Below are 24354 nucleotides of genomic sequence, written 5' to 3'. Positions count from 1 at the left end.
TTTCGGAAAAGGAAATATTAAATATTTGTTCGAAACGGAAATTAATTCCGGAATCGGAAATGTTAAATATTGTTCGTATCGGAAATGAATTCCGGAATCGAGAATTTAATCGGAAGCGTATCGTACGAATTAGAATCGGACGAGGCCTTCCAGACGAAGGCCTAGCACGAAGCCGGGCCATCGCCCAGCAAAGCCACACGCATCACACACAGCCAAGCCTCGCCAGTCCCAGCGCAAGGCCAAGCCCAGCAAGGCCTTGGCGCGCGCGGAGCATTTAAGTGGGCTACGACATTGGGCTGCGAGCGAGTGCAGACTCGCGTGGGCTGTAAGGCTTGCGCGGGTGGTGCTCGTGCTCGTGTACGGTTGTGTGCAATATAAATCCTAAGGCTATTAGAATTTGTTCTACGATTAAATCCTAATCCTAGTAGATAGATTTATTTAATAAGAGTCCTAACAGGATTCTAATTAAACTAAATTGGTATTCTAATAGGATTATAATTCATTTCCATAAACTCTATAAATAGGTGCCTAGGGTCACATATTTACATCGAGAATTGAAGTATTCAAAGGTAAGATTTTGGAACAAAATCAGCCAAACACTTGTAGCCTATTAGCCGAAATTCTTAGAACCTTAAGGGCGGTTCTAGTTGGTCAAGCTTAAGGCGGATCTACGAAGGGACGACACTTGGAGTCCTAAAGACTTGTTCTTGTTCGGTTCGGGCGCAGCTAGGGAGGGCACGCTACAAAGTGTATGCATCTGAATTATGCTAAATGATTATGTGTAAATAATATGTTTCCTGGCATTAAGGTTTTCCGCATGATTTATGTTTTGTCATATGTATCATAACCTAACAGTTCCCAGCGTAAGAAAGCAACTTGGAGGACCATCTATCAATTCTTGCAATAATCTTCTTGAGTAAAGGTTGGCATTACATAACTGAAAATTTCTAGAAAGAAAGAGGCACTCCAAGATATTTAAAAGGCAAGTCGCCTTTGACCAAACAAAATTCAGCTAGAATTGCATCTTGGATCTCAGTAGTAATTCCACCAAAATAAATTGAGCTCTTTGCTTGGATAGTAAGGATATGCACAAATTTTCAACGTATAGTAAGGATATTTTTTGTCCCTTTTTTATTTGTCAGCGTATCTATTTTAATCAATCAAATCTGATTAACCGTATTTTAATATTAATTAATTACATAGTTAAGTTAAGTTATTTATTTAGGGGAAGGAAAAAGGACGGGAAAATTTTTAACGTGAGCGCGACAAGTGTAATCTTAGGTTTTAGAGGCCTCTCTTTTCGTATAGTTATAGATTTCTGTCAAGGTAAGCCCCTTTAATTCATTTCTTGTTTTTTGTGCTAGTTATTAGAAGAAAAAAATGTTATAATTTGGGTTAGGATTTTGAAAAATTCGTGATTTTTGCATGATATGGGTGTATTTGATTTTCAGGAATTTTAGGGTGTGAATTTAAGTTTATTGTATAGCCCTGTTTTTTAGAGTTGAGCTGAACTGAACTAAATTGAACTGAATGCTCCTGAACTGAACTGAACTGAACATAACTTAACTTAACTTAATAAGTAATAAGTAATAAGTAATAAGTAATACTCCGTACATAATACATAAATAATAAATAATAAATAATAAATAATAAATAATAAATAATAAACAATAAACAATAAACAATAAACAATAAACAATAAATAATAGAGACTCAAAAAAGGGGGGAAATACCAAAGAGAATCATCACTATCGATGTAAGTTAATATTAATTGATTTCATGGACATGTATGATGATTATATTTGTTGATTATAATCTGATTGTGATTGTAGTTAGTCAAATGCCTAATTTTACTTTCATACTTTATTTCGGTGAATACGTGATTTCGAGTACATGATGTTGTATTTATGGGGACCTTAACTATAAGTTGTAACCGTTAATTTGGAGTTTGGATTTGCATGATGTCCGCACTCCCGTGTTAGTTTTGGAGTTTGTATTAATATTCTTGGCATATATATTTAGTCACCATATCCAATCAGTTTGAATTTGCACGCATTAATGGTGTTACCCTCAATATCCCATCATTTTTTTTAATCTGTGAAATGCAAACATACAATACTAGGAAAGTTAGTTTTGGATTTTGGATTCGCACCCCATATGCCTGATTTTGAGATTGTGTAAAGAATATATTATGATTCACTATATGCAAAAGAATATTGCAAATTATGATTCATAATATGCCTAATTCTTGTTCGCAATAATATACCGCAATAATTAACTCTTTTTATAAACACAAATTTGAGTTTATAATATTGATATCACCCTGGAGATGAATAAAGATTAATATGTTTATTGAAATTGATATGTACCACAATTACAATGAATACTCCAGAAGAGTATAAGATATCGTTCCATAAGTTTTGTTAAATTGTCTTGCTATTACAAATGAGACACCGGTTTGTGTCGTTATATCACATCACAATATGTTCAAATTTATAGTATTTTATAATTACAGTGATCACTTTGGGAAGGTAACCAGTAGTTATCGAATGAAATATTTTATATGATATTATATACGTACGATGTGAAAACGCAGGCCATCTGGATTTAAGAACACCCATCATGAGAATTTGAAATTTCTTGTCAAATAAAAATTTATGTGCTGACATTCCCTCATATGTAGTGTATATTCAAAGGCAAGACATAATTATGAGGTTGATTTGTATTTCAATCAAATAGTTATAATGAATCGATTGAGAAAATAAATACAAGAGATATTAATTACTTTGAAAACTTGTACAATGATATGATAGGTGACTTGAAGTTCACCATGATAGTAAGTGACCCGAAGTTTATCAAAATGTTAGTAAGTGACTTGAAAATCACCAAGAAGTTTACAAGTGTTTTGTAATTGATTTAAGTATCGTAAATCTCTTGATTGGGACAATCATACGTCAGCACGAAAAGAGAAAATATGAAGAAAAACAACTGCATATTGCATCTACTCCCCATAGTCAATGTGAGCTCCAGAAGAGAACAAAAGTATGAAATATTTGTCAAAATACATGTTAAAAAGAGTATTATCTAGTTGGTGAAGAGTGTTATGCCCCATAATAAGTCGAAAAATATTTTCCCAATTTAGGGGGAGACGAGCAAGAATAAGTTGGAAGAATTAAAAGATAATAAATTGATCCCCATATGAGTAAGTGTATATGCCAGCTTTATGTCCTAAAAGTATGTTTGGACATAAATATCAATGACTTAATTATGTTAAGTTCACTAGAGGAAAAAAGCTCAAGTGCGGGGTCATTTTAAGGGGTTTAGTGCGGGCTTTTACATGTGCAGCACATGGCTTGCCCGCACATGATGTTTCTCAAGTGCTGCCAATTTGAAAAATGAGCCCGCACTTGACTAATTTGGTGCTGCCAATTTCATAATATGAGGCCGCACTTGACAAACTTGGTGCTTCCAATATTGAAAATGAGCCCGCACTTGACATATTTGGTGCTGCCAAATTTGAAAATAAGCCCGCACTTGACATAGAAATGGGCAGCACAAGCATAAAAATGAGCCGCACTTGGCCTATAAGTGAGCCGCACTTGATAAGATTTGTTATATAACCAATTTCCCTGCTACATATATTCTACAATTGGACCACGCCAATGATTAACCTCCATACATCACATAAAAAGTATCCAATTATATAGATAATTAAATTAAATAGTATATAATTGTAAATCTAAAAGTCGATTACATTATAATCATATGAAAAACTAGCATCCATAATATAAGATTCATTACAAGAAAATATCAAAGATAATCACTAATAATGAAGTTTGTCAACTTGTCTCGGACTTCATTTATCCCCACAGTGGTGAAAGGCTGCTCCCTCAGATTGTTGAATACCTTAACCAAATCGACCATCAAAAAAAAATACATACTTTAGTTATATTATAAATAGTGTATCACATAAAAAAGTAAGACTTAATTTGCTCCTAACAATGAAATAATGAACCAATGAAATAATGAAATAACTACATTGGTCAAGTTAAGCACATTTAAGGCTAGTTTGTTCATTATAATTCATATTTTAACTAAAATGGCTTATTTCGGTCCCAACTATCAACTACTGAACCTGAATAAGTATTTTAAACCCTTTACATGTTTATTAGACTTAATTTAATATTCTTAAGTCTCATTCACACCACCCTTTGGTCAAGTTAAGAACATTCAGGGCTCGTTTGTTCATTATAGGTCCTATTTTGACTAAAATGGCTTATTTCGGTCCTAACTTTCAACTAATGAATCTAAATAAGTATGTTAAACCCTTACATGTTTATTAGGTTTATTTTAAAGTTTCTAAGACTCCTTGCACCTACTTTGGTCAAGTTATGCAAATTTAAGGCTCGTTTGATCATTATAGGTTATATTTTGACTAAAATGACTTATTTAGCTCCCAATTTTCAATTAATGAACCTAAATAAGTATTTTAAGTCCTTTACATGTTTAATATACTTAGTTTTATGTTTTAAAGAATCACTTTCCCCTACTTCGGTCAAGTTATGCACATTTAAGGCCCGTTTGATCATTATATGTCATATTTTGACTAAAATGGCTTATTTGCCTCCCAACTTTTAACTAATGAACCTAATTAAGTATATTAAATCCTTTACATGTATAATATTCTTATTTTTATAATTCTAAAACTCATTCTCACCTACTTTGTTCAAGTTATGCATATTTAAGGCTCGTTTGATCATTATAGGTCATATTTTGACTAAAGTGGATCATTTCACTTCCAACTTTCAACTCAATGTCACCTAGTTAGATCATTATAGTAGAAAGAAGTGAAACATCAAAAGAAACACATACCTCATTATATATCTCTATATATGACACGCGAAGGAGAAATTCCCGGCTAGGAGTCTAGAAGATATATGTGTGTCAGTATGTCAGAAAACAGCCTTGAACAGCCAAAATAACTATGCAACTTCTTCTAGAAGGGGAATGGACGGAACCTCTTGGATGATACCAAAGTATCCTTCACAGCCAAAGGTATGATTCCAGGGGATCTCTGATCTCCCTGCCATAGAATTAATCATTAAAAATAGTATAGTCAAATCCTCGAACATAAAGGGACACATGCAGTCTCCCAAAAGACACAATAGATTCATCACCATTGTGCGACATATATCAAATTTAATGTGTCTCATAGAAGCATATCCTAATGAAGACAACCAGGAGAAACCTCTTTCCATAATTCACCAAGAAAATTATCAGTGGCAAACAGCCCATCTTTTTTACTGAATACAACTTGATTGACTGGAAATTGAACTTAAATGTTCATGAAGTACTGATTAACAAAAGATATTTTCTCTGATAAAAGATATTTTCTCTAGTAAATATAAAGATACATCCTAACAAATCAAATTGATAGACAAATTACACAGTAAAGACATATGCGATTGGTCTCACATGCATTGTGTGAGTCTTCCCACTGCTGGTCACACCATAAGCGAACATATAGTGCCTGATAAAACAAAACAAAGTCAACTTCAATTATCCAAATTACTAGTATGATCAGTCTGCTTAATAACTTCAAAACAAAAGATATTTTTTCAGTTTGGCACCAGCAGCAAAACATAAACGAATGGATTTTCACATGAATTTTTGGAAATCTAGTTCAACAAAATCACAGTACAATATAAGACACAGTAGTCCAAGTAAGTTCACAATGAAAACAGATAACTAGGCGAAATTACACAAACAGAGAAGTAGAGAACTGATACAAGTTTGTCTTGATCCCAATAAAAAGTTCCACAAAAGGAACCAGAATTAAAAAGTAACAAAAGTCTCAAATTTGATTACCAAAAATACAATGTTACAAATTAGAAATCAAGAACTAAAATTAAATGTCAGTAGATGTAGTATGATTACCTTCAATCCTTCATAGTGTAAAATTCCAGTCATATTTTGACTAAAATGTATAGTTGCTTTCACCAAAGTATGTTTTGAGCCAACCCATTTGTTCATTATTAAGTTGTAACAAAGTTGACTTAGGTTCACTAGAAAGTCAACCTAAGTCAACTTATGTCAAATGCAACTATACAGCAGCAACGCATATAGCAGCAGCAGAAAGAAGATTTGTACAGCTGTACAGATCAGACGTAACAGACAAGCAGATCATTAAGCATTAGTGGAGATCACCTCTAAGTGAACCTGAAAGAACGTTTAGATCAATTTCAGCCACGATGTCATTCTCATTGAACTTATAGTTCTCCAATTTCTTCCTCTCTTTCTCCAACTGCTTCTGTTTAGCAGCTTCAGCCCTCAAATCTGCTTTACATGACTTTTCTTGAAAATTTTAATCTTCTTGCGCATTTCTTTTTCACCTTCAAAGAGCAGAAAGGAACTCTGCAAAACAATAAAATATGAAAGGAATCATATCACTCATTTTCTCAAAAAACATACACTCATCCACTCTTAACAGTTTATTCGACTTGAAAGAAAATTACCACAATTAGAAGTAAGACAAATCATGAATCTTAAAAAATGGAACAAGATTAAATGAATTCCACTTACTACAAAGCTGCTTAAAGTCTTGCTTCCCTAGGACACGCATGTCGTATGTTATAACCTTACAAAGAATGTGAGCTTAAGAGAAGTCAGGTAATATTTTTGTGAACATACAATTTACAGGACAATGAGGTTAAGACAATGTAACAGAAGTCATGAATACAAAATTAGACAAATAAGCAAGCATTTCAAAGGGAAAAGAAAACAACAATACATACTTACAGTAAGCTCACTTCTGGGTTTTGGAAAGTCAACCTTCAAGTTATGCGGGAGAAATAGTACTCCAGGCCTTACGCCCTTACCATCTACCATACTGCAATCAGTCAGGGAAGAGATATCAAGATGATGAACTGACATTAGTTCCACGAAGAAGGGCTTGCTGGAAAAAAACCCAGGCTTGAAAGGTGTTGTTTCAGGCTTAGCAGTGAAGTTGCAATGAACGGCTTGAGGATAAAATTCCGGAAACAATAGTAATTTATTTTCTAACCAAGCAAGCAACCAAGTTAAATAACCAGTCCAATCAATTCAAAGTTATGCGTACTGCATTTCAAATTTCAACTTTCAAATACCTAATTCTCTGATTCTACTACAATGCCCCGCAAAATAATATTGTCATGATTCTATCTACCGAAACTCTAGCTGCAACATGAACATAAGTACGTATGGACAATCTTTACAGAGAGAGAATCTTACCTTCAGAAACCTTGCAGAACAAGTAAAATTCAAACGTCAAATTACTTTCTCTAAATTAGACCACTGAACATTTCACACAACAGATAACCCAAACGTACACTTCTTACCCAAAATAAATAACTGTCATTCAAAGAATCAAATAACATGGAATTAGTTCCGCGAAAAATAGCTTGCTGGAAAAATCCCTAGGCTTGAAAGGTGTTGTTTCAGGCTTAGCAGTGAAGTTGCAATGAGCTGCTTCATTGTGTTCGTGATTAGAATGGGTCATGTCAACATAATTCTCAAACTTAAGAGTATGCGTTCTGCACTATCATCAAATCCAGACATTATTTTCAAAACATTATGATTATTTCCAAAGGAATTAAGATAGTGTACTGCAATTACACATACATTAGTCTTGGTTAATTACGCCAAGGCAATATCAGAATACGTAGCCATAAGAGTCAGAGGACTCTCTTCACACCTGAGCCAGTAACAGTTGTTACGCCCTGGGTAGAAAATACAGGGCGCAGACGTAAATAGGAAGTGATAGTGATCAGGCTCCCTTGTAATCCACAACACACACTAATGAGAAGGAGATATGGCAAGAAAAGTTAAATGGACAAAGCAAAGTAAATATCAAAGTACATGTTACAAAAGCTGAAATAGTAAATTTTGTAATTTGATGATTGAATTTGGTTCCATAAATATCAACGACATTCAAATCGAACCAACCTTAAAAAAAATCACAGTTAAAATTGGCGAAAGATATATTTCAAGGCTAACCCTGAATGCCAAATTCCACTTAACAAATCCATTAGACTAATCAGAGTTTCTATTGTGTATTCTTTTGTGTTAATCTCTTGCAACATTGAAGTGACTACAAATGTCAAATACAAACCATCATTATAATGTAACGGTGAAGAAGTTCTGAAACAGAACTTCGAATTTAGAGAGAAAAGAATAAGGAGAGATTTTATTTATTGAAGAATCAGAGAGTTTTTGTTACAAAACTACTGTCAATCTATGACATTATTTATACTAAGAGTGCAAGCTTGTAACTACAGCTAACTGCAACTGATTACAACTGATTACAACTGAGTTAGTTATAACTAACTCTTACAAACTGTAACAACCTTTGTACAGCTCATCAATCTGTGTATTGATGAGACATGTCAGCAATCTGTGTATCATAATCTTCAATGCTTAGTAGTCTAGCTACAAGAGTTGTGAGCAAATGATCCTTATGCTTGTTGCTGTGTTTGTTGTTGCTTGCGGCAACATGTACTCCAATAGCCCCCCTCAAGCTAGGAACTGGTTCAAGTGGAAGCATTCCTAGCTTGGTCAGTAATTCAGAGTGTTTAGGTGAGGATAAAACTTTGGTGAGAACATCAGCTAACTGATCAGAAGTAGGAACATAGGTGAGCTCAATGAGGCCTTCCAAGACTTTATCTCTTGTAAAATGGCAGTCCAACTCTATGTGTTTAGTTCTCTCATGATGAACAGGATTTTTAGCAATGTGAATGGCAGATTGGTTGTCACACTTTAGTTGAATAGGAGTAAGATCAGACAAGCCCATTTCTTGCAACAACCTAACCAACCAAGTGATTTCTGAAGCTGCAGCAGCCATGGCTCTGTATTCAGCTTCAGAAGATGATCTAGAGATGGTTCCTTGTTTCTTGGATTTCCAAGAGATGAGACTGTTCCCTAGAAGCATAACATAGCCTGTTACAGACCTTCTAGTATCAGGACAAGAAGCCCAATCAGAATCACAATATGCTTGCAAAGACAACTGGGAAGAAGCATGAATGGCAATCCCTTGTCCCACTATGTGAGCAACATATCTCAGCAAATGATGTAAGGCTTGTTGATGAGACATTTTTGGAGATTGCATGAATTGGCTTAAAGTTTGAACAGCATAAGATAAGTCAGGCCGAGTATGAGTGAGAAAATTAAGTTTCCCAACTAGACATCTGAAAAGAGTAGGATCAGTGTAGGGTTCATCATCTAGGGAAGTCAACTTGAGCTTTGCTGGAAGAGGAGTTTTAGCTGCTTTAGAGACATCCAAACCACAGTCAGCAAGAAGCTCTCTGGTAAACTTTGTTTGTGTGAGAACAACACCAGTTGGAACCCTAGAAATCTCAATCCCTAGGAAATAACTTAGTTCACCCAAATCCTTTATACTGAACTTATTGTGGAGATGTGTTTTCAAAGCAATGACTTCTGATATATCTGGTCCAGTGACTAAAATGTCATCAACATAAACTGCAACCAATGTATTGTTGTTATGAACCTTTTTGATGAAAAGGGAGTAATCATTTCTGGACTGAACATAGCCAAGAAGAATGAGTTCAGCTGTGAGTTTAGCAAACCACTGCCTGCTAGCTTGTTTCAAGCCATATAGTGATTTTCTTAGCCTGCAAACCTTGTTCTCTGGGTTAGGAACCCCATCAGGAATCTTCATGTAAACTTCCTCTATAAGATCACCATGTAAGAAAGCATTGTTGATGTCTAATTGGTGAACAATCCAGCCATTATTGACTGCCAAAGCAATTAAACACCTTACAGTGGCCATTTTGATCACTGGGGAAAAAGTTTCATCATAGTCAATCCCATATTTTTGAGTAAACCCCTTTGCCACAAGTCGAGCTTTGTATCTTTCAATTGATCCATCCTTTTTCAACTTAATTCTATACACCCATTTGCAGCCAATAGCTTTCTTTCCCTTAGGAAGCACACAAATTTCCCAAGTATCATTAGAAGTAAGAGCTTCTACCTCTTTATTCATGGCTGTAACCCAATTTTCTGACTGAGAAGCTTCAAAATAACTGACTGGCTCAGTTTCTTTGATTGCTTGATTCACCAGAGCCTTGTGTAGAACTGGCAGATCATTATAACAAACAATATTGCACCAATGGTTATTAGATACTAAACAAACATAGTCATCCAACCAACCTGGAGCTTTGTGTGATCTGGTTGATTGCCTTGGTTGTACTGGTTCTTGGTTAGGCTGAGTGTTTGTCATAGGCTCAGGTTCAGAATTATGATCAGTTTCAGAAGATGATTGATCAATAATGATTTCAGAAGCTGTGTTTTCACAATCAGAAGAAGGTTGATTTGTAAAAGAATCAGAAGGTGTGTTTTCAGAAATTTGAAAAACATCAGGTATGTCAAAGGAGTTGTGAAGATCAAGAGGAGTGTGAATGGGTAAGAAAATAGGGTTTGAAGTGGTGTGTTGATTTGCAGATAAATGGAAAGGAAGATGTTTTTCATGGAAATGAACATCTCTAGAGATTATTATCTGCTTAGTGTCCAAATTGAGCATCTTATAACCTTTTTGATTTGGAGGGTAACCAACCAGAACACATGGCACTGCTCTTGGTTCAAATTTGGACCTATGTGCTTTAATTGTAGACACATAACCCAAACAACCATATACTCTTAGGTGATCCAAGCTGACAGACTTTTTGTTCAATCTTTCAAAAGGTATCTCAAAGTCAATGCTACTCAATGGCATTCTATTTATCAAGTGAGTCGCTGTGAGTAAACACTCTCCCCAAAACCTTATAGGCAACCTTGATTGAAAAAACAAAGCTCTTGCTGTTTCTAAGAGGTGTCTGTGCTTCCTTTCTACCACACCATTCTGCTGTGGTGTTTCTGCACAGCTTTTCTCATGCCTAATTCCTAAAGAGTGATACAAGGATAGAATCTTTGCTTCGCACAATTCTTTGGCATTGTCAGTTCTGAAACACTTGACACCAGAACCATACTGAGTTTTAATAAAATGCAAGAAATTGTTTAGAATATCTACACAATCTGATTTGTGCTTCATCATAAAAGTCCATGTATTTCTTGAAAAATCATCTACAATTGTGAGAAAGAAAGTACACTTATCATGTGTTTGGACCTTGTAAGGACCCCAAACATCAATGTGAAGCAACTCAAAACACTGAGTGGTTTTACTATGACTAACTGGAAAAGACTTTCTGCATTGTTTTGCTCTAGGACAAATTTGACAGAAACTATCACAGTATTTTCCAATAGAAGGCAAATCTTTATTGACTAAATGCAGCTTATCAAAAGGTAAGTGTCCCATCCTTAAGTGCCATAGCTTGACATTCTCACTCACTGCAGCTAAGACTTCTGTTCTTGAGTTAGTTTCATTCTCCAGTTTCTTATTTTCCAATTCTCCTTCAACCATAGCATATAATCCTGAGTCAAGCTTACCAAGAACCACTGAAGTTCTCTGGGAATGTCCCTGAATCATGCACTTATCATGAGTGAAAACAATGTTGCAAGAAAGATCTTTACACAACTTATGAGTAGAAATCAAATTGAACTGACAGTTAGGCACATGAAGCACATTCTGAAGAACAATGTCACTACCAATCTTGACATCACCAATGTGTGTTACTAAGACTTTCTTACCATCTGCCACTGTGATGGATTTTTCACCTTTATCAACCATAGAATAGGAATGAAACAGATCTAAATTTGAGCAGATATGATCAGTTGCACCACTATCAATAATCCATCTAGAGTTAAGTGAAGTAATTAAACAGTTACCTGCCATGTTCACTTTTGATTCAGATTGCTTGACTAAATCCATGAACTGTTGATACTGTTCTTCTGAGATTTGTGTAACACTGTCATCTTGATCTATACCATCATCACCTTGTATCACACCAGCAAACTTCTTATTCTTGTAATTAGCTGGATAACCATGTATCTTCCAGCATCTTTCAACTGTGTGCCCTGACATGTTACAATGAGTACAGAAATAAGCACTTCTTTTGTTTGAAACTGCAAATCTTTGATTTCCAGGCCCCTGTAGGACTTTTGACTGTGCACCCTTAAAGTGTCCTTGATAGGCTCTCCTATCTTCAGTGTTGGCAGCAGCAAACACCATTGGTTTTATCTCTTGACTCTCAGACATCTTCTGTTGTCTTTCATCTTGAATAAGGAGTCTGTATGCTGTTGTGATGCTAGGCAAAGGATTCATCATGAGAATATTAGTTCTCACTTGTGAATGCTTTTTGTGTAATTTCATCAGAAGCTGAACTAGCCTTTCTTCTTCTTTTTCTTGCAGAAATTTTTGACTAACATTGCAAGTGCAACCACTGCAAACACAAACTGGCACTGACTTGGCACTGCTCAGTTCATCCCAAATCATTTTTATTTTGGTGAAAAAAACAGTAATGCTACTATCACCTTGAGAAACTTCATTCAAACTCTGCTGTAAACCATACAGTTGTGGTCCTGAAGTCACAGAAAATCTTTCTTCCAAATCCTTCCAAATCTCCCTAGCAGTAGACAAGAACACTACACTTTTGGCAATAGTGGGACTTAAAGATCTTAGTAGATATGACATCACCATACTATTGCACCTGTCCCAGGCCTGATAATCATCATGACCAATAGATGGCTTAGGCAAAGAACCATCAATGAAACCTACTTTGTTCTTGATTGCAAAAGCTAACAAAACACCCCTCTTCCATTCTGTATAACCTTCTCCATCAAATTTGTCTGAGACAATGGCTGCGTATGGGTTTTCTGAAGAATGTATGAAGTATACACTGCTAGGATCTTGCATAGGAGGAAGAATTGTTGTTGCCATCTCAACGATTTTAGCAAAAAACAGTAATAAAAAAAAAACTGATACTGAACAATTTCAAGTTTCTTTGAACTTGATCACTCAATTGAATTCTCTACTAATCTGTAGCACAATGATGAATTGCGGAAAAATTTTGGCAGAATCTTGTGTCTGCTCTGATACCATGAAGAAGTTCTGAAACAGAACTTCGAATTTAGAGAGAAAAGAATAAGGAGAGATTTTATTTATTGAAGAATCAGAGAGTTTTTGTTACAAAACTACTGTCAATCTATGACATTATTTATACTAAGAGTGCAAGCTTGTAACTACAGCTAACTGCAACTGATTACAACTGATTACAACTGAGTTAGTTATAACTAACTCTTACAAACTGTAACAACCTTTGTACAGCTCATCAATCTGTGTATTGATGAGACATGTCAGCAATCTGTGTATCATAATCTTCAATGCTTAGTAGTCTAGCTACAAGAGTTGTGAGCAAATGATCCTTATGCTTGTTGCTGTGTTTGTTGTTGCTTGCGGCAACATGTACTCCAATAAACGGTCAATGTTGGAGAATGGAGAATCAAGAACAAAGGGACACAAGTTCACAACACCATAACCAATTCCAGCAATATCGAATACATTATTGACACTTTCGCATTGTATCAAAATGTATCCCATCATTCTACCACCATAATCATAACAGGTTAACAGGTTTACCTTCTCAATTTCATAGTTTCATGAGTAGCCTCAGTGCAAATGTGCAATACAATGAATTTGTCAACTATATGTAGAAAACCACAGCAGAATATACAAACACATCTAAATTTCATAAATTTTAGGCTGGAAACAAAAATTGGATACCACAATTGTAGTTTTAACTTAGTCAATATCACCACATAAATCTTATGATGCAAAAATAATCAAATTTTAGCAGAAAATTACTTGAAAAAACAAATTAAATTCAACAAATGAACAATTAAAATTTGAGAATTTCTGAAATCGAAAACAAAAGAGAGAAAGGGATAACCTTAGAAAGGACACATTGCCGAAGAGATTGCAAAAGATGAAGGCATTTCTCCTGGTCGTAATTAGAATCAACCACGCAATTAAGAAGATCCAATGCCTCTTTTCCACACACTGGTTTAGCTGCTTCCATTTTTTCAGATTGAAGAACAGCAAATTTGGGGGTTTAGATGCTTCCATTTTTTCAGATTGAAGAACAGCGTCGACGCGGTTGGAAGAGGAAGCCTTTGTCGGTGGGGGGACACCAGCGGTGGCGCGACAAGTCGTTGGGTGTGTTCGGTTCGGCCGTGGGTGAACAGCAACAGAGAACGAGAAGGGGGAGGAGGAAGGAGGAAAGCGGGAAACGAAAAAAAATGGAAACCTTAGCTTTTGGGAAATCTTTTGTGCTGCTCATCTGTAAATGAGCCCGCACATGAACTCAAGTGTTGCCAATTTTCTAAAATGAGCCCGCACTTGTGAAATTGTTTTTTTTTTTTTTTTTGTGATCTCAAGTGCTGCCAATTCTCTAAAATGAGCCCGCACTTGTGAAATTGTATTTTTTCTTTTTTATTAAGTGATCTCAAGTGCTGCCAATTTACTAAATGAGCCGCACTTGATGGGAAGCACATGACGATTTTTCCTCTAGTGGTTTTATATGTCTAGAGACATAAAGGTATATGTTAGTCATAGTGCTCGATGTTACATATAGTAAGTATTGAGAAATATATCTTGCCAATATTTATTTAAATCTCTACACCTGAAGTGTAGATTATATATGGTTCCAACATAGTGATGAGTTATAGATTTATTTATATGAAAAGGCAAGATAATGCAGTTGATAATATTTTTGAAAAGAAAGAAAACACTAATATAGTGTATGAAATACCCTTGAAGTGGTATAGATATCTGAACTATAATAGATGGCCCATGAGAAAAGATGAATGGTACCTATTGAATAAGTATTCATATATCATTGATGAATAACATGAAAAGTATATGTTGGAGAATTTTGATGATACCGGTAGATGATGGAACCTAAATGTAATGCATAAGCGAGAAATAATGGACTTTGAATAAGAGATCGTATATATATGTCTATTTCTATGTAGATATAACTATATTGATCAAATGAGCTCATGGACCTGAAGTCCAACAAGTTATGCATTTGAAATATCCACATTGTACAGTGTTTTGCATTTTGTGTCTAACATTCATATGCATGAGTAATAAAATAGGTAAATGCATCATTCATCATACATTTAGTATGTTTTATGTTTTATCACGGTATGATTTTGATTTATCCATTTATAATTTCATATTGCATGCACAAGTTTCAAAACTATTATGATATCGTATATGAATATGCATCCAAAGAATGGTAAAACGAATTTGCAACTTTATGAAAATTTATAATAGGAGATTCTTACTCAATTGGGCTAATAATTGCAAAAGAAATATGTATTATTGATTTGATAGCATGTTATGAATCATGCAAATAAGAAGAGTTCATGAATAACTTATACATGATGTTCTTAAACATCTAGCCCTTTAAGTTTTGCATATGAATGTCACGACATTGATGAGATATCATCAAAACTCTAAAAGAGTGTTTTTGAAATGTCATCTTGAGTTCTCAACCAGTAGTTTGAGTACTTGAGAGTTACGAAATATACATTTAATTTATTCACGGAAGAATTATTGTACAAATTTGAGTTGATCAATAATATAAGATAAGAGTATGTAATGTCCTTACATTGAGTTTTATTTATGGTCCAGAAGAACCATAAATTACATTATTAGTTATATACCCTAAGTTGGACAGTGAGATTATTATTTATCATGTATTGCCATGAAAGTTCGACTAGAGAAAATTAGATCAACATTGATGATTACTACTATTTATGACCTCCGGAAGAAGGTTTATATATGTCCAATATAAAAAGATACATTTTGTAAGATTATGTACAAGGAAATTATTTTCAAAAGTTTGGTGATATATATAAATACTCACATAGTGCATACAAGTGAAGATCTGAAAATTCAAGTCAAATATTGGAGAATCAACTTTCAAAGAGCTTCATGTTGTTACATTTGAAAAGTTATCAACAATATTAGATTCATTGAACTAGAAGATCTCAAGTGATGTATTCATTAGGGGGAGAAAATACGTGTTGCACTCTTTTTCCCTTAACCATGGTTTTGTCCCATTGGGTTTTCCTGGTAAGGTTTTTATCGAGGCAACATCCCGAGCGTATTATGATGAGTGTTGTACTTTTTTTCTTCACTAGGTTTTTATCCCACAGGGTTTTCCTAGTAAGGTTTTTAACGAGGCATCATCTCATGTACATTACAGGGCCATTGTATTGTTTTAGATAATGGACATCCAAGGGGGAGTGTTAAAAATATATTGTATTGTGGATTTCCATTATATCTCTGTCATCCTTATCCTATATAATATATGTATGTGTACATATTATGTCAATTGGAATAAGATCATAACTGTCACTTTCTCTCTTCTTCTCTCTCCCTTTCTCCCTACTTTCATAACATAATAATAATTCATAATTAATAATTAATAATCCATAATCCATAATTATTTACTAAAAATAATAATAAATGATAAATAATAACGTATAGTATGTAATAATAAATAATTAGTTATATATAATAATAATAATATAAATATAAATAATATAAATATAAATATTAAATAATAATAATATTATTATTATTATTATTATTATTATTATTATTATTATTATTATTATTATTATTATTATTATTATTATTAAGTTAAATTGAATTGAATTAAACTGAACTGAATGTTCATGAACTAAACTGCAAAATAAGTCTTGAAACTGAAATTACGCCAAAAAGAATAGGGCATATGTCCACTAGTGGAAAAAACCCCTATTACAGCCCCTTGTTACATTGTACATGTATTAATTCGCTTCAACAAGTAGTCAGTCAACGCTGGTGAAACCCTTTAAAGGGTTGTTACAGCGTACATTTTAATTGTTCGTTGTAATAATTTTTTTACAAGGGATATTTTTGTTCGTTGTAATAAGTTATAACCTGTTACAGCGTATATCTCTTTGTTCATTGAAACAGGTTAGCTCTCAAAACATTTGTTCGCTTCTAAGAATACTGGCTCGCGTTTTTGCAAGGGACTTAGATTTTTTATCCAATTTGAAAATTTCCAATCGTGCGCACCGCAGACCTGCCCCTTCTTCTTCGATCTTCCCTGAGCTCTACCAGAAACACCGCAGACCTGGCCCCCTTCTTCTTCTTCTCCGATCTTTCCCGCTGGCGCCATTCCCTTATCTTGCCGTGATTTTTGGAATTAACTTTAGAAAATTAGGGTTTGTGAATTGAATTTGGGGATTTGGGAGTTAGGTCTTTTTGTTCGGAACCACTCCACAGAAGCGGTGTGAGTGACAAACAACAAATCGCAATGGTGGTCGACACATCCGAACCTTCTTCGTCAGTTGAGGATAGCAATCTCCGATACCCGAAGATTAAATTCCATGATTATGAACCTCACGCGTATCTTCCGTTGGTAATTTAATTTTGTTCTTGAATTTGTGTTACTTTACTTTAATTCTTATTCAATTTGTTGACTAATCAACTTTATTGGTTTAATTTGATTTGATTGATGATTCTATGCCATTCGTTACAAGTCTTTGATTTGTTGTTTTACTTTGTTCAGGTAGATTTTGTTAAACTTGTGGCCAAATTTGTTCGAGGTTTTTGAACATGATGCTCGTTCAACCGATCCTTCATTTAATAGATTGATGAGGAACCCTAAAATCATTCAAAGAACAAGAGTTGCGGCCTTGCAAAGGTATTTGATATTTTCCAGTGTGAAGTTGATGATTCCATGTCTCTAGACAACCTTAATATTTTCCAGATACGATCATCCAATAAACGTAATATATAGAATTGTAGAGGATGTTACCAATTTGTTACTCTTGTTGAACTCCATTGTCGTTTTGTTGAGTTTTGATTAATAGATCTCGTAGATTTAAATTCACGTTCTCAACCCATGACCAAATCACTTTGTGTAATTGTTAAAGATGTCTTTTTTCTTTATTTACTAACCAATAGTCTAATACCCTCTCTCTATTCCTCCTTTTGCATAACATCTAATAGCTTTTCACTTTTGAGAAATAAAAAAATCTGTGATGTATTACTTGAACATCAATGACTCTACAAGGATTTCTATTATTCCTTCATCACCTTTGAGGTCTGGCGATTAAACTTCAATTTGGAACAGAAATTGTATTGCAAGATCTTGCCTATTTCCTTGTTTAGCTTAGTAAGGAGATGGAAACTTTGATTTATGCTTGTTTCACTTTGAATTTTCTTCATCTTCTCCTCTTGTCATATTTTTCTTCATGTAGTAACTATAATGGTGACTACATGAAGCGCAACACCATTTCCTCTCCTTGTTTTGCAAGATATGCTCTGGAGTCATTTTCCAGAAAATATGATAGCTTCAGAGATGCTTCGCTAAATGTTATGTTGAAAAAATTTGTCTGCCTAAAAGTTTCATGGATTGTGAAATATTTATGTTTGAGCTTTTTGTTAATATGTTTTGCCTGAAATTTCCTACCTACATGAACCATTTTATCAAAAAGTTTTTCTTGCTTTGATGGAGCACTAATGCCAAAAATTCAGCATATATGAAGTTGGATCTTGATTTTATTTGGAATGTATTCTAAGTTTGCATTCACCATACTTATTTCTTGCTTGATAAGAATTCTACATCGCCCATCTAACAGATGATTGAGGTAGTTCAAAACATAAGGAATTTAGACACTTCATATGGTTAACTAAAAGATTCTATATATTTATTGTAAAATCTAAAAGGCTACAGAAATCCTAACTTAGTTCACTAGCAGATGGAAGCATGCACTAATTTCAGTACATCCTAAAAGAAATTATAGCTAAGCATGTATTTCTACCACTTTCCTTTCACTTGGCTATGTTATTTATATGTGTGTGGTGGTTATTTTTATTCATTTCTAAGTTTCTTGTACGATTTCATGTATTTCAACATCCTCTAGAAGAAAATGGATAAAGTCAGATTTGGTGCTCCTGACTTATATACGTACTGCAAAATGCATGGAACATCACCTGCTCAAAGCTGTTCATTGTCACCCGTTACTAGCAATGGTGCTCTGGGACTTGATAATATTGTGTGGAGCCATTCCAGCGGGTATCAAGTCTCACTCAAGAACAATCTTTGTTGTTACTTATGCGTCAGCACTACTGTGACACTGTCAACAACTTTAATCATCGTTGCTTCCTTGCGATCTTCACGCATAGAATATGATGGAAAATCGAAACACACTTGATAACTAGTAACAGTCAGACTAACCTATGACTAATACAGTGGGGACAACCAGATTAATGAATGTTTTCACCAAAATCCCTTCTGCATGACCATATCTGTCAATGAATTTCTACCAACAGTCTTGCGAGGAGCTCAGGTACAAGTTTAACAACCCTGATACCCTTCATATTTGATACTTTTCACATCTGAATGGTTAGTCGTATGATGCACTACTTCACATGTCACAACTGTGGATATTAGGTTTATGTTTTTGTAGATTTGGTTGCTTGTCTGAAAACTAGTTGGGGTGTATGGGTCGATTGATCTACTTTAAATTTTAGTAATACAGATGATAGAGGATAAATCAACTTTTATGTTTTGTTATGTTGTTTGAAAGGGGAAATAATTGTCTAATTCAATAATTCTGAATTTGTCACCAATTTGAGATAGTATAACCCATTGATTCAGCGTTAGTGTGTTGTATAAGGGTTGTATACATTTAAATCCCATCAAATAACAAAGGAAATTTTCTGGAAAGAGGTCCTGCACTTCTTGAGTTTTTGTGTAGACTTTCCATTAAAATTAAGCTCTTCATAGAGATAAGAGGAACCAAACACGAGATAAAAAAACCATTTCTGGAATTGGAGTAAGATCATCTTTAGAAGTGATGGATTGTCAATATATTTGGGATATAGGAATTAGGATAGATTACATGTCTTTTAGATAATGTATGAGTAGTGGCCTTACTGTTGAAGATAATAAATCACGCACGATGCATCCTAACTTCTTAAGTCTAAACTTATAGCCCACAATTCAGAGGCATCACCCCCTCTCTAAAGCGCAGATACTATGTCAGCATATATTGGTTTAACTCGCTAATTGAATTTTTAAGGAAACAAATATGCAAACCATAAAGAAAATAATGCATCAAACTCATGACTGCAGGTCCAGAATCTGGAATTGATACTAGTTCTACTGAGCAACTCTCTGGTAATTTACCTTTCCTTTTACCAGTCTTGATCATAGTTTCTACATAAACGAGTGAGTAGTAGTACTATAATAATCCTGGGTTTGGCGGTAATTTTTTGCAGGTTCTCCAACTCCTCTGCCTCCATCTACAAAAATGGACTTGACACTAATAACAGCTGATATTTTTCATCCAGCATCACCGGGATTTCTTTTGGACTCCTCTCAAGCTTCTTCAGGAACAAGGATCAGCTTTAGAAGGTGTTTGGTATGAACGTTGGAAAGGAACTAGAATGGAAACAAATAAGAAGGGGAAAGGGTAAGGTTAAGTATTACCATTATTGGTTGTTTGGTATATCCTAGGAAAGGAATCGCTTATATACATTTCCCTTACTTGATGTTTGGTAAGCTATAAGGAATGAAATCAGTATAACATAACATAAAACAACAACCTGCAGGAACAATCTGGTAGTAATCTGCAATATAATTAGCAATCTGCTAAACAACACCAGTGAAAATACCAAAAATACTCCATAATTCAGTGAAGCAGAAGGTGCAGAAAGTATAGTGAGGATTAAACTCCAAGTTTGCAACAACAATATCAAAAAAACAGTAGCAACAACAATATCAACAAACAGTAGTAACAACAATCTGCAACTCCAAGTTTACAAAATTACTCAAATAAAGCAAATTACAAATGCGAAGACTACTGCACTTCATGGATCGGAATCAACCATGTCTTCTATTTTTTCTTGAGAAGATCTAGAATATACTGTGTCTTCAAGTTGGACGGGGCTTGATAAAATATATGAAGCTTGTGTTCTTCGGCCATGAGAATAGTTGCAACTTCCAAAGCTTCAGAAGGAGAAATTCCATCTAACTTCATAACTTCTTCCAACACCTTGTTCACTTTATCATCCATCTTTTGCTCCCTTTTTTCATCTTTAGACCATGCATTTTCCATAGTTCCAAGATTTGCATTAATGTCCTCAAAGATTTTCCCAAAACTTTCAAAAGTACTATGTAGAGAAGCAACTAACTCATCAACATTTTCTACTTTCTGTCCCTTTCCTTTCCCCTTCAAATCTTTCAACTTTGTTTTCTTCGATGTGGCATTATCAAACTCTTTCTTCATTGGACTCTTTAGGGATTGAGTTGTAGATTGAGTTGAATGAGTTGAATGAGTGGAATGAGTGGTAGAATTCACATCATCTTCATCACTATCGATTGTCATAGTATTATTTGCAATCTCAATATCCAAGCTATCAATAGCTCCAACAAATGACTCACTAAGGTCTCCGGTTGCTTTATCTTTGGCATAAATTTCAGAAAGTGTCTCATAATGAGGAAAAGGTACACCATATAACCCCTTTACTTTTTTTCGAGACTACAATTAAAACAAGAGCATCTTAGAATCAAGAAAGCATAAGTCATAACAACATTGTCATATGGTACACCAAGAAAGCATAAGAATTGTACTTTAAGAATGGTAACAGCACAAGCAACATCAATAGGAAATGGCAATCAAGTTATAGTTGATGATGCCATGATGAAACTGAAATACTGAATGTTCTGTTTCGGAAAGGAATCATGTCAGTTTCAACCACAATTACAAAACTGTTACCAGTTTAAGAATTGTAACAGCACAAGCAACATCAATACGAAATGGCAATCAAGTTTCCACCGCACTTATAGCTCAATCACATACTAGGTAATGACTAGTTTCAGAAAATCTATATCCAGAATGCCAAAGATGGCAATAAACAATCAATCCGAGAGCTACTACCTCTGTCCAGATTTAGAAGCATCACAATCAAGCTTGTTCATCACAATAAAAAAAAACAGTGCCCAAATAGCTCAGAACTCAGAAGTCTCTCTTTTAACTTTAACCAGTTGTATTATGAATAAATAAATAAACAACTTTAACCAGTTAGTGCATCACTATCAGTTTGCTATCCCAACCCCAAACATATGGGAAGCATCACAATCAAGCTTAAAATCTACCCAATAATCAACTGTCATTTCATATAGTGTTGGGTAATTGTACTTGTGGCAGATCAAGAACTGGATACAATTAGTAGAATTTTCAGCAAAGGAGTTCATATTTGGTACAAAAAAGAGACAAAAGGAAAGTGATGCTGGGAAAACGGACTCAAGCACATAGCAGAAGAACAGAACAAAACAAAAGAACATAACAAAGTAAGTTTACCTTCGCCCATTCATCGAACACAACTTTCTCTGCAACATTTTCCTTTCTGCATCCCACTAAAAATAAAAAAGAGACAACATCTCTGCCATAGCAGCGTATTTCTCCAACCAATGCTTAATCCTTGACTCAATGTGCGGATCAGCTCTCAATCCACAATTAGGAAGGACACTTTTGATCATTTCTTCCAACTTATTCATATACCCACTCTTGAAACCACTTTCACTTTTCCATATAGAATCACAAGACAACTCAAGAGGGTACTTTATTAGCACATTATCTTCCTCATATGTCCAGAATATCTTATTTTTAACTCTACCTCTGCTTCCCTCTTGCTCCATTCTATGTCAATAAAACATCGAATAAAACATTAAGTAAGAAAACATTAGTCACTGACCATTCCGGAAGAAAAATAGAGAATGAAAACCTGACTATAAAAAGCCAACTACTGTTGCAGGCTAGTTAAAAGAATTGATATTTCTTCGAAAATATTACATCCAGTATTCCAGAATATAAACTGGTGTTTCTACTACAGTGAGACCTATTTTTACTAGATCAAGATACTCATTAGAACCCTAAATCATTTAAATGAGCAAGACTGGTTTCCAAAAAAGGAGGAAGAAGAATCTTCAATGAATACAGTTGTATACAGGCATCTACGCATTTAATCGAGATAAAGCTCACACAAAAGAAATAAATAACAGCAAGGAGCCAAGAGTTTTGTGCTTACATTTTATGCCTAACTATTGACCATCTCTAACTCTTGCCCTCCAACCATTAAACATGCCTTGTGCTAATGTGTTTCTAAAATTGGTCCATTGATCTGTAGTTTCAACACTTGTTATAAATTCTGGTTCATAATCGGAATCATCATCAGAGTCATCTTAACTCAACTCACCTTCCTCTATATCATCTGTAGCCATGACACTCCTAATTAAATTATGAAGTAAACAACAAGCGATAACAATGCACCCTTTGGTGCGAATGGGAAAAAACGAGGGACTCCTAAGTATGCTCCATCTTCCTTTAAGTAAACCAAAGTACCTTTCTACCACATTTCTTGCTCTAGCATGCTTGATATTAAAATATTCTTCAGCACTTTCAGGTCGTCTGCCCTCCCATTCTTTAAGGTGATATCTTTGCCCTCTATATGGAGCAAGAAAGCCCTGACAGTTGGTATATCCCGCATCAACCAAATAGTAATTACCTTCATAATAATCAAAATAAGATGATTAATATATATATATATATATATATATATATATATATATATATATATATATATATATATATATATATATATATATCTTATTAAATATTACTTCTTTCTCCACCAAAATGTATAATTTCTAATTACCACGAGGTACCTTAAAACCATTTGGCCTAGAGAGAGCATTGCGAAGGACTCGTACATCATGGGCAGAGCCTTCCCAACCCGGGAGTACATAAATAAACTCCATATTGGTTGAACAAACACCCAATACATTCATAGCAATAGTTCCTTTCCTTGTTCGATACTTTCCACTTTCTTGTGAAGGTACTCTCACATTAATGTAAGTGCCATCTAATGCTCCAAGGAAATTCTACGAGATAAAAGACAAGGAAATACCCATTTATAACTCATTTTTGCTCCTACATACTACTATACTAGAATTCAAGTAATAAATACACAACAAGAGGAATTATTACCTTGAAAGGTTTCCACTTTTCATCTTCACAATCATCAGGTATCGCCATGGGCTTGTGAAGTAAGTGTTCATGCAATTTGAGGATGACCCTTAGACATAGGTTAAATTGTCGACTCACGGTTTCCCCACTTCTTAAAAAGTGGTTTCCTATAGTTCTATTATTTTGGTGATGAGCTAAATGTGTACAAAAACATGGCTACTATCTCTTGAAGAGACATTTTTTTAGTTCCACTTAAGCCTCCAATATCTCTAACCATCTCACAAATGGTACTAAAGGTACATCTATTAACACAAAGTAAACTTCTGC

The 24354-nt window shown here is 34.6% G+C and overlaps 1 protein-coding gene and 1 long non-coding RNA gene across 15 annotated transcripts; both read right to left on the bottom strand.

The window, feature by feature from the left end:
* Positions 1-3656: 3656 nt before the first annotated feature.
* On the bottom strand, positions 3657-14506 carry LOC110788363 (uncharacterized). 14 transcript variants are annotated; one of them, XM_056840484.1, is made up of 7 exons: positions 13875-14506; positions 6583-6889; positions 5938-6414; positions 5476-5530; positions 5019-5083; positions 4873-4926; positions 3657-3906 (listed from the first exon to the last, which is right to left on the bottom strand). In XM_056840484.1, the coding sequence occupies exons 3-7, from the start codon at positions 6031-6033 to the stop codon at positions 3811-3813; spliced, it is 366 nt and encodes a 121-aa protein (XP_056696462.1). In that variant the 5' UTR covers positions 6034-6414; positions 6583-6889; positions 13875-14506; the 3' UTR covers positions 3657-3810. The 14 variants fall into 14 exon arrangements, 1 of the variants encoding a protein (XP_056696462.1); XR_008930628.1 differs by having other exon boundaries at positions 3661-3906; positions 6208-6414; XR_008930617.1 differs by having other exon boundaries at positions 3663-3906; positions 4873-5083; positions 6208-6414.
* An 8061-nt stretch (positions 14507-22567) lies between these two features.
* On the bottom strand, positions 22568-23922 carry LOC130469113 (uncharacterized). The gene is made up of 3 exons (XR_008929486.1): positions 23717-23922; positions 23090-23566; positions 22568-22701 (listed from the first exon to the last, which is right to left on the bottom strand). It is a non-coding gene; the product is annotated as an uncharacterized lncRNA (long non-coding RNA).
* Between the last annotated feature and the right edge of the window lie 432 nt (positions 23923-24354).

This window comes from Spinacia oleracea, chromosome 3, assembly GCF_020520425.1.
Source record: "Spinacia oleracea cultivar Varoflay chromosome 3, BTI_SOV_V1, whole genome shotgun sequence".
NCBI classification, from domain to species: Eukaryota; Viridiplantae; Streptophyta; class Magnoliopsida; order Caryophyllales; family Amaranthaceae; genus Spinacia; species Spinacia oleracea.
The sequence above is the reverse complement of the archived record's forward strand: the minus strand, read 5'-3'. Positions and strand labels throughout refer to the sequence as shown.

Bases quoted from the DNA above. Each gene is read 5' to 3' on its own strand.
- LOC110788363 (XM_056840484.1), bottom strand. From the start codon at position 6,033: ATGAACAAATGGGTTGGCTCAAAACATACTTTGGTGAAAGCAACTATA. The intron at 4,927-5,018 runs GTTCCGTCCATT...TATATCTTCTAG, and splicing joins ACTTTGGTATCATCCAAGAG to ACTCCTAGCCGGGAATTTCT. The intron at 3,907-4,872 runs GTATGTGTTTCT...GATTTGGTTAAG, and splicing joins ATATAGAGATATATAATGAG to GTATTCAACAATCTGAGGGA.